The 11,083-nt window shown below is 37.1% G+C and overlaps 1 protein-coding gene and 1 long non-coding RNA gene across 4 annotated transcripts; both read left to right on the plus strand.

Annotated features, from left to right (window-relative positions):
- The first annotated feature begins 5,063 nt into the window (after window positions 1-5,063).
- On the plus strand, window positions 5,064-5,904 carry LOC133712466 (uncharacterized). Of its 2 annotated transcripts, XR_009847423.1 has the most exons (3): window positions 5,064-5,247; window positions 5,331-5,410; window positions 5,816-5,904. It is a non-coding gene; the product is annotated as an uncharacterized LOC133712466 (long non-coding RNA). The 2 variants fall into 2 exon arrangements; XR_009847422.1 differs by lacking the exon at window positions 5,816-5,904 and having other exon boundaries at window positions 5,331-5,610.
- A 2,226-nt stretch (window positions 5,905-8,130) lies between these two features.
- Window positions 8,131-10,573, plus strand: LOC133712537 (flavonoid 3',5'-methyltransferase-like). 2 transcript variants are annotated; one of them, XM_062138633.1, is made up of 5 exons: window positions 8,131-8,290; window positions 8,540-8,625; window positions 8,730-8,874; window positions 9,380-9,511; window positions 10,093-10,573. In XM_062138633.1, exons 1-5 carry the CDS (start codon window positions 8,222-8,224, stop codon window positions 10,384-10,386), a joined length of 726 nt encoding a protein of 241 aa, XP_061994617.1. In that variant the 5' UTR covers window positions 8,131-8,221; the 3' UTR covers window positions 10,387-10,573. The 2 variants fall into 2 exon arrangements, with proteins under 2 accessions (XP_061994617.1, XP_061994618.1); XM_062138634.1 differs by lacking the exon at window positions 9,380-9,511.
- Window positions 10,574-11,083: the final 510 nt, after the last annotated feature.

Genomic DNA, 11,083 nt, shown 5'->3' on the forward strand with positions numbered 1-11,083 from the left:
TCCCTTTTGTCTTTGCTTTCCTTTCCTTCCCAGATCCCCTTTTCCAACCATTCCTAATCTTTAATTTTCAGCATACCCATCTCTCTCTGTCTCAAATCTCTGATTCATCATGGTTAAGATGCACATCCTCCTCACCCATCGGACTCCACTTCACCGATTGCTCCTTGGTCCATCAGAGCTCTGTCGTCGGCGTTGTTTGGATTGTCTGTTTTAACGGGTTTTTCCCGTCCCTGCGCGTAAACCCGTTGAATACGATTGTGCAACAAGGGTCTGCACGGTCTTCGGCCGTCTGTCCCTTTGATCCCTCTGCGGATCAGTCTCCTTCTCCTTATCTCTTTTTCTTTTTTTCTTCTGCTTTGGTTACTGACTTTGTTTCTGAGGATGTTTTGTATGGTTTAGAGATTTGGGTTAGGGAGATCTTTCGATGGGTTCTATGCTGCTGTACTTGCACGGGATTGTTTTGGTTGGACTTCAAGTCTTCGTCGGCAGATCTGGTGACGTTTCTGTGTCACCTTTGGGCTTGGCTGGTGGCGGAGACGTCACTACGTCATCTCTCTCCTGTTAGATCTACACAGTGGCTGAAGATTGTAGGGCTATTTGGTTTTGTTTGTTGTTGTTTGTTGGTTTTTATTTGGGCCCGTTTTGGGTCTTTTGTTTGTAATGGTGTTCTTATTTGAATATAAGCATACTTGACCAAACAAAAAAAAAAAAAAATATGGAAACAAGTAATTTAATCGACTGTTTGAGATTGCTTCTTAAATATTTAAAAATGTTAGTAAAAAATTTGAAATACACTTTCTTTCGAGGATGCACTTGATAAATGCTTATTAAAATTACTTTTAAGTACTTCTAACTTCTAAACCCTAGCCAAATCACATACTATTTTTTTTTTTTTTAGTGAAATTCACACTCCCTATTTTACAATTGCACACTCCATCTTTCCTCTTTTGGTAACTTAAATTCTGTCTTGTTATGAGAATTTAACAAAAAAAGAACAGGAGTGTGGATTCCATTCTTCTTCTTTTTTTCGACAAAAGAAATAAACCACAACACAAAACCCTCTACAACAACCACTACCCAAGATGTCAAAATGAAAAGCTTGACTAGCTGAGAAAGGTAAAGAGTTGCTCCAAGTTGATGACCAGTTTTGTCTATAGCATCCACCAGAAAATTAGCCTTACCTTTGATATGTTTGAATGTGACATCTCCAATTCTAACTGATAAAATGTGGTTATCATGTAGAAGAGATTTTAACCTCCAGGGGGTTTGACAAGCACCAGATAAACTGTCAAGAAGAAACTTGGAGTCTCCTTCCACCTCAATATGCGTAAATCAATATAACCAAGTTGAATTTAAACCTGCCCTTAGAGCAAGAGCCTCAGAAATGAGAACATTAGTATGACCTAGATATTCGGAAGCTGCTAACACAGGAAGTCCTTCTGCATTACGAAATACAAAGCCCGCTGCACCATGATGATTAACAGGGGCGAAGCCACGTTGGGGCCCAGTAGGTCCCGTGCCCTACTAGGATTTTTTCATGATAAGTAGAATAGAGTTTCAAGTAATAACTAAATGCCAAGTTAGTGTAATGGTAGCTCCCTATTTTTAGCTACTTATGTAGCTGCAAGTCTAAGGTTTGAGGCTTTTGCAGCATTAGACTAAGTTTTCTTTTGGGCTAAATACTGATTACTACCTGATTTGAGTGTTTTCCATTCGCCTATCGCGTAACAATCAACACGGTCATCAAAGATGGGAAGTATTTACGTCCCGGTTTATCGTACCTCGGGGATTACGAGCTAGCTAAGAATCCTTTGGTCCTAGGTCACCGAAAATCACAAATAAAAATAGAAAAAATGCTAAACAAGGCACCGAGCCTCATTCAAGCATGACTTTGCATCACACAAAGTCACATAGACGGCCTTGCACCAAGCAAGGCCTAGATAGGGCCGTGAAACACACAAAAGTGCTTGTAATGCTCACGCCCACATGGATTTACAAATGAATGGTAGTGGGAAAGTCACAATGTTTTTTGGATTTTCATAAATGATAAATACACTAACTAACTACGACATAAAAATAAGATAGATAGAAGGATGGGATGCATCACATCAAGGGTCACCATGGAATATAAGGTTCTCCACACAAATCTAAAATCATATGGAATGACGATGATTAATTCAAATGATGCTTCAAATGTTTTGTCGGATTTCCATTTAGCATTAAGAGGTCGAAAAGAAAGCTAAATTGATTGTCATAAAATAGTAGTCAAACCCTAAGCAAAAACAAGAAGAAGAAAGAATACTTAGTTTTTGGCTACCCTATACTAGTCTCAAACCTTATGCCTTGTTAGGGCCATAAGTGCTCAAAACTAAATGCTTTAGGTTTCGACAATCGATTGTAACACACTCTAGCAACTATCACCACAAATAATAAGGTTGAAAAGAGTACTTGTGATAACAATTACCCTACCCAACAATTCCGAATACTATTCCGACAATCAAGGGTAATAATACTCAAAATTGGGTGACTTGAGAACCACAATCTAAGAAATCCAAATGGAAATAGAGATATGCAATGGGCAAATTAATTCCACCATACTCATGCCATAATCTAAATTGAAATATAAATTCCCCAATTTAATATTCCAATTCCAACACACCAAACATAGATTAAGGAGGGGAAAACCTAAACCATACATCTAGAGTGAAGAAATTAAAGCAAGAGTACACAAATCATATGAATAAACATCAATTTTATTAATTCCTCAACAAAACCATATAAAACTAAACTTGGGTTTCAAAACCCTAAAACCATGAGAGGTCACACACAAGTATATATCAATACACATCAAACAACACCATAAGCAAGAAATAAGAGAGAGAAAGAAGAGGGAAAGAGAGGAGAAATCCATTAAATTTAAGGCAAAGCTTGTCACTAGCTATTGCCATAACTTCATGGCTTCTCTTGCTACCCTTATGAAGCCATGGTGTAGAGATGGTGGCCTAGATACCGGAAATGTGTGTGCCTCCTCCTTGTGCAAGCTTACATGTGAAGAATGGGGGATGAAGAAAAGAAGAAGAGGTGAGAATGGAGAGAAGTCCCCAAATTCGGCCAAAAAGCCTAGGGTGAAGAAAAATGGGTCTTAAGCTTGTGAAATGTGTGTGCAAAGGTGCTTAAATAACCCCTTGGATTCAAGGGTCAAGATTAGACTTATACCCTAGATCCAAGGGCTCAAAAAACAAGTAGAAAAAGGGTAAAATGAAAAGACTAAAACAACCTAATAAAAATGTAGAGAATTAGGAGATTAGAAAACATTTTGGAAAATAAAAGGAAAACCGGAGGGTAAAAGTGTAAGTGAGTGTGTGCCTAGTGTGAACACAAATAAATATCTTCATCCATCCACATGTGTGATGTGTGTGAGGTGTGGTCCACTAATTATTATTGTCATTACATCAATTTTGAATTTGAAATTTAAATACAAAGATGTAATACAAATGGGCTTGGGTCTTCACTTGTGTGCTTCTTTGGTCTTGGGCCTTGGACTTCATGCTATCGGGCCAAGTTGACTTGGTTGACCCGATGGTCAACCATTTGACTTTTTGTCCTTTAGTCGGAAGTTGACATTTTGCTCAAATTCGCTACTTCTTTCGTCTTTTTCCTCTCTTGACCATAATTTCCTACAAATGAAGAAAACAAAGTAATACTACGAAATAATGCTTGAGTATTCGCTAATTTCAAGGTAATTAGGGCTGGAAACACACGTACATTGCGTGTGAATCACTACCCTGTAGTTTGGGTCCAAAATCAATTCAGTCCCTGAACTTCTAATTTCATCAAGAACACCCCTGCACTTTCAATTTTGATCTAATAGGTCCAATTTATTAGTCTTCTGACAATTGAGTCATTTAACTTGTTGACGTGACTCATATATGGCCTATGTTTTATGATGTGGTGTTGAGATGACCTGCATAGTCAATTTAGGAGTGAGATCCACTATTAGAAATTTATCAAATATATAGTTTTTCAACAAATAATCCAACTATAACTTGAACCCATAACATAATATTAACGAATTGGACCTATTAGATCAAAATTGAAAGTGCAGGGGTGTTTTTGATGAAATTAGAAGTCTAGGGACTGAATTGATTTTGGACCTAAACCACAGGGTAGTAACCAGTATTTAGCCATTTTCTTTTTAATTTCTTGCTTTCTTAACATTAACACTATTATTTCTTATAATTTAAAAAATCAAAGATAAAATATATTACCATGAAAACTATAAATTTGATTAAAATATATATAACTTAAATTTTTTTTTTTTATATTTATGTAACTTTATCTTAATTTATTAATTTTTATTATAGTTTGATATATTTTAAGCTTCAATTTTTTTTCTAAAATTTCTAGGTACCCCACTTGAGATTAATTTCAGACTCCATCACTGATGATTAATGACAGAGCCATCAAAATTTAATTTAAGGTTGCCATTAGCAGGAGGATGCCAAATAATAATGTCATTAAGAGGTCCTTGGAGCCATAAGCATTAGACTAAGTTTTCTTTTTAATTTCTTGCTTTTTTAACATTAACACTATTATTTCTTATATTTTAAAAAACAAAGATAAAATATGTTACCATGAAAACTATAAATTTGATTAAAATATATATAACTTTTTTTAAAAAATAATTGATATTTCTGTAACTTTATCTTAATTTATTAATTTTTATTAAAGTTTGATATATTTTAAACTTCAAATTTTTTTCTAAAATTTATGGGTGCCCCACTTGAGATTAATTTCAGACTCTGTCACGGATGATTATTGACAGAGCCATCAAAATTTAATGTAAGGTTGCCATTAGCAGGAGGATGCCAAATAATAATGTCATTAAGAGGTCCTTGGAGCCATAAGCATTACCACTGGTGGATCTACGTACAGACTGGGGCGGGCTCAAGCCCGTTCGAGATTTTTGGGCTTCAAAAAAAATTAGATGTATACTTTTTTTTTTAATTGGGTATTGTCCAGACTCCAGACTCCAGACTCCAGAAGCCCAGTAGCCCTTCAGAAGTAACTCTCCACTCCCGACTCCACTCATCGAGTCATCGACTACGGCCTACGGTCTCTCACAGTCTCACTCTCTCCTCCTCCTCCTCTCGCCGCCTGCGGCTCTCCCTTTTCCACTTCTCTCAGAGATCAAGTCGTATCTACTTCTCTTACTCTCCCTCTTTAATTTGGGACAATGAATTCAATGTAAGTTCAATTTTGTTTAATTGAATCAATCCAATTTGGGGCATTTATAGGGTTAAGGATTGATGTGAAATTCAATTTCGTAGGTTGTATTGGATTGAAGATTTCATGGATTGAAGAATGAAGGTTGCAGTCAAATCTCAAATTCTCTTGCTCTGGAAATCTGGTATGCAGATTGCAGCATTCTCTCAGTCTCCTTGTTCTGCAAATCTGCAATTTATTGTTTAATTGATGACTTGATGTGTGTTAAATGTGATGCACTGATGTGGGTTTAAATGTTTAATTGATGTGGGTAAATGGGTTTAATTGATGTGCGCCCATTTCATAGATGCACCAGAAATTGCAATTTGATTCACTCTTTTTTTTTTCGGGGCGCCTTCTGTTGAGCTTTAGTGTTTGTTTTCATGGATGGTACTAGCATATTGGCACCTAAGATGCTTGCCTGTGGGATAATCTTTCTGCAGTACAAACCTGTTTTTATCTTTGTCTCTTTGTTATGTGTATTTTTGGAGGTTTAAGTTTTGGTGGAGAATCATAGATAGCTAACATCATATTAATCAATCTCTCCAAGGGTAAATTCATGAGCAATTGAGGGATTTGAGGCCAGCGGGGTGCCGGGGTCTGTACAATTGATGGTGGGTTTAGGGTAGCTAATATATATATATATATATATATATATATATATATATATATATAAATTGTTTGTTTAAGAAATCCAAGCCCGTCCAAGATTTCAATCCTGGATCCGCCATTGAGCATTACAGCTTTGATAATTCTGAAATAAGTTAGCAGAAGCAAAAAGTACATGCAACGGTTTTGTGTGCTTGTCTCTAAAAACTGGATCATTCCGAGCTTTCCAAATACAGTAAGCAATAATAAGGGCTATTTAAAAATAGGAATGCTTAAGACCATCATGCAAAGCAAAGAGGAAATCATACTATTTTTTTCTTACAATTTATTTTACAACTATAACTAATTTTGTATATTAATTTAGGGCTCATTAATTTAAAGGGGAAATGATCATTTACCCAATTTCAGCTTAAAAATTGTCCACTTGCTCCACTAATAGTTTTTAACCCCGTTTACCCAAAACACTCTAAGAGATTATTTCCCTAATACCCAATTAATTCTTTTTTATTTATTTTTGGGACTTTTTTGCCCTCTCCTTCTTTCTCACTTAGAGGGAGAAGTCATCCTCCACCTTGCCGGACTCCGGTGACCAGTGGCCGGCCGCCGACTCCTGTGATGGGAATCCGGCGACCGGTGATCGGAATCCCGAATCCGGCTACCGGACTAGTGACCGGATTCCGACGTTTGATTTTATTGCCCCTAATAGTGCCCAGTAATCATATTATTGCCCCCCGATAAACATATTATTGCCCCCCAATGAACATATTATTGTCCCCCAGTAACAAGTTTATTAGGGATCAATAATTAATAAAAAATGAAGATGTTTATAATTTTGAAAGTTTTTGTAGGTTTATCCAAATAAATAATCTTATTATTGCCCCAATAACCATATTATTGACCCCTAATAATCGTATTATTGACCCACAATAGACATGTATAACTCCTCAATAAAACCTTTTTTTTCATTCTTCTTTCTTCTTTCCTTCCTGACATGTATAACTTCAGCCGGCTTGAGCACGCCATCCTCCCAGACTGGCAGTGGAGAATGTAATTGGGAGTTGGGACTCAGTCCAAACAAACAAAAAAAATTGAAACCGGGCTACAGACCACGGTAACCACGGCGCGAAGGCCGAGAGTGGTCAGAAAACAACGTCGTCCAGCACCTCAGCAAACGCGGCGCCTAACTCTGAAGCACTTCCTTCACAGAAGCTTGAAATCGGTGTCATCGTCATCCTCCGACGCCTCGCTCAGCTTGCCTCTGCAATTGCGAGTCAGTCTCCATCTCCTCGCGCCTCTCACTTTCGTCCTCGAGGCACGAGCACAACGACCTGTCCCGGATCTCCTCGTCGTCCTCAACATCTCCTCCGTCTTCTCCTTCTCAAGCCTCAAAGCCAAAGGAAGATCAAGGCCGTTGAATCCATCGTTGATCAGAATAAACTCATCCCCGGCCATGACCTGGCAGTGACAGCGTTTGCTGGCTGTGGAGAAGGCGGCGGAGGAGCGAGTTTGATCTCCAGGAGGCGCTGACGTTGTCGTTTTCGTCGATTTCCGGGAGGACCCATTCCTTCTTGCTCCACGGCGATGGCGGTAGAGCTAGTAGCGACGGGGATGGAGGCTGGCCGGGGGACATAGAGAGAGAGAGAAAGAGTCCGGGTGGAGAGAGATTATGAGAGGAGAGAGAGAGTCCGGATGAGTTTCAATTTGATTAATGAGGGTAAAATTGTCAGTAGATGGTAGACCGGGTAAATGGGGTTAAAAAACTCTTAGTGGAGTAAGTGGACAATTTTTCTGCTGAAATTGGGTAAGTGGTCACGGCCCCTAATTTAAAAGCGTGAGAAGTAATTCAAACGGCGATTGAAAGAAAATGAAAAAAAAGAAAGAAGAAGTACCCCAAACAGGCCTGTATTCATAGGATTTGCCGTACATTCGTTCGACATCCAACTTAGTCCTACCTAACTAAGGCTTAGTTTGGGATTGTTGTGATGTGAGGGGAAGCACTTCTGATTTTGCTGCGAGAAAAGACAGGTTGCAGCAAACCTGATCGAACAAAGAGGACAAAAATGGTTGGAATGCTTGCAATTAAATATATGTGCAGATATATACATAAATGCAATTGCAGAAGGTTGGCTAGCTAAAGACCCGCGATCCACAGATATATGGCTCAACCGACAGTCCCTCCATATATATGATCAACCGACAGTCCCTCCATATCCGCGATCGACAGATATATACATAACTTACGTTCTACCACAACAGTTGGCTCATTTTTCGTCTATATATATAGAAGAAGATCGATTTGCTTAGGTCATTCTTACTGTGTATATGTACCTGATCAGATACATATATCATGGCTGCTAATCATGATCATGAGAAAGATTTAGACAAGATCATCCTCAAAAGCCCAGCACTTCTCAAGGTTTCAGCATTTCCTTAATTTCCTCAATTTGAACTAGCTCGAACTTGTACATGCGTGTGTGTAATTGTTATAATCTCCTTCATGCATGCATCTTAATTACTACTTCACTTGCATCTAAATACTTCTTTATTGTATGTTAAGTTGTTAGCCTAGCAAGAAAAGAGCTGTGAATTAGCTGTGATAGAAAACAAAGTAAATAACTAATTTTTGGCCTTAACGTTTGTTTTTTAATGATATGATGGTATGCAGTACATCCTAGAAACAAGCTGCTATCCCAGAGAACACGAGCAATTGAAGCAACTAAGGGAAGCAACTATCGAGAAATACCAGTTCTGGTATATATGTTGAACAATATTTGTATTTAAATGAATCAGAAAACGAAGCCAGTAAGTAAAACTTTAGCCTGATCAACGTTTACATTCTGAACGTACACACGCAGGAGTCTTATGAATGTGCCTGTGGATGAAGGGTTACTTCTTTCCATGTTTCTGAAGATGATGAATGCAAAGAAAACATTGGAACTTGGAGTGTTTACTGGCTATTCTCTTCTCAGTACTGCTCTTGCACTACCTGCTGATGGCAAAGTACGTAATTAATTCTTAGGTTAAATTCATTTAACCTGCTTCGACTTTACACCTAAAATCGTTTATGTCTCCGAACTTCTAATTTGATCAAATATGCCCTTATACTCTCCTATTTGATCAATCATATCCATCAATCAACTAATTCCATTAATTGCTAATGTGATGAGTACACTCAGGCTAATTTTTAGCCTTGAAGATGTACGTAAATGATGCATGTGTTTCTTGAGTGACACAAGCTGATGAAACACTAGTTTTAGTGACTATGATTAATCAAATTGGAGAGTATAAGAGCACATAAATGAGAAGTCTGGTGGCATATCTGTATATATGAAAATTATTTCAAGTAGGTAAAATAATATTAGCTCTTTATTTCTCTTTTTAGTTATACTATTCAAAATAATACGAAAAGTTGTAATATTGTAAACTCTTAATTAATTAAGCTAGACATTAATTAATTTGATTTGGTAAGCGGCATGTTAGTTAAGACAACAGTTTCGTTGTTTAGATAACAGCAATAGATCCAGATAAAGAGGCCTACGAGTTTGGACTGCCATTCTTTCAAAAGGCTGGAGTGGAGCATAAAATTGACTTCTTTCACTCAGATGCCTTCACAGTCTTAAATGATCTCATTAGCAGTGTAAGTTTACAGCTAATTAAGTAATTGAAGTCCCGATTAAACTGTTGTTTTATTGTAATTATATTTCTTATAAGGATATATATTGTGAGTTGTTTGCAGCTAGCTATAGTACAAGTACGATTAATCATGTTGTGGGGGTAGCTCTAATCGTAGGATTGGTAGATCATTTTTAAGTTTTTACCAACAAGTTGACAACATTAAATGATTAGACTCGAATTGAAATAGCTAGGTAGCAATATGTACCTCTCCCTAACTCCAAAGTGAAAGTCGAACCGAACATATATATAGATGCTAACATGATAATGTAGAATAGTGTTCACTCGGTCACCAACCATAAAAATTAAGTTAAATAGTTGAGATTAAACAACTTAAAATACTTTCATTTAGTCTCAATCTTTAAATTTAAATATAATGGTAGGTGACCATAAATTTCATAGTCACTGGTGACCAAATAAACATCTTTGTGGTAATTTAACCTAAAATGAAAAAAAAAAAAAAAGTAAAAAAAAAAAACTACAGATGCATTCTAGTTAGCTAGTGTTGTACTTGATATAGGGTACGTTTAAACTTACTGTAAACAGGGCAAGGAAGAAGGGAGCTTCGATTTTGCATTTGTGGATGCGGACAAGCAAAACTATCTCAAGTATCATGAGCTTCTAATTAAACTTGTTAAGGTTGGTGGAATCATAGCTTACGATAACACACTGTGGTTTGGAACAGTTGCAGAACCTGAGGAAATGATGAAGGAATCATATTTAAGGGAAGGCAGAAATGATGTGATTGAAGTGAACAATTATCTAGCCGCCGATCCTCGTGTCGAATTAGCTCTTGTTTCCATTGGGGATGGCCTCACCCTCTGCAGGCGCCTCTACTAAACTTGGCAAAGAAACAACTCAATGCTGAAGCTCTCTAATAAACAAGATTGCTTGGTTAAATAGTTAAATTTCAAATAATTATGTATGATTTGATCATTTCTCGATGAACTTTGATTGATGTTGGAAGCGATTTGATATATCAAATTCTGATGTGAGCAATAATGGAGTTGAATTGATCTGAACTGAATCTGGAGCTGTAAGTCGTTGATTCTAACTTACAACTTCTGAGGAGCCATTAACGGTATGGATTATTACTTGAATATGAATCATATATATATACACACACACACATACATACATACATATATATACAGGGCCCTTCTAGTGAGGGATCCTTTTTTTTTTTTTTTTTTTTGTCTTTTCTAAGGATAGAGCATTAGACCAACTTTTCGATCATATTTTGGCATCTCAACTGTTCAGTTTTTAGGTCCTAATGTGTAGATCAATTCTGCAAACTTTCAGCCAAATTGATTATCGTTATGGCATTCAAAACGACAATTTAAAAACGGTTCAAGTTTGACAGATTTGGCTCGTCCATTGATTTAACCTAATTTGATACCTTAACGATCACTGATTTGGCTGCTAATCATGTTCCTGAGAAAGATTTAGACAAGATCATCCTCAAAAGCCCAGCCCTTCTCAAGGTTTCAGCATTTCCTTTCCTCAATTTGAACTCGATCTTGTACATGCGTGTGTA

This window comes from Rosa rugosa, chromosome 5, assembly GCF_958449725.1.
Source record: "Rosa rugosa chromosome 5, drRosRugo1.1, whole genome shotgun sequence".
NCBI lineage: Eukaryota > Viridiplantae > Streptophyta > Magnoliopsida > Rosales > Rosaceae > Rosa > Rosa rugosa.

Bases quoted from the DNA above. Each gene is read 5' to 3' on its own strand.
- LOC133712537 (XM_062138633.1), top strand. From the start codon at position 8,222: ATGGCTGCTAATCATGATCATGAGAAAGATTTAGACAAGATCATCCTC. The intron at 8,291-8,539 runs GTTTCAGCATTT...GATGGTATGCAG, and splicing joins AAAGCCCAGCACTTCTCAAG to TACATCCTAGAAACAAGCTG. The intron at 8,875-9,379 runs GTACGTAATTAA...TTCGTTGTTTAG, and splicing joins CACTACCTGCTGATGGCAAA to ATAACAGCAATAGATCCAGA.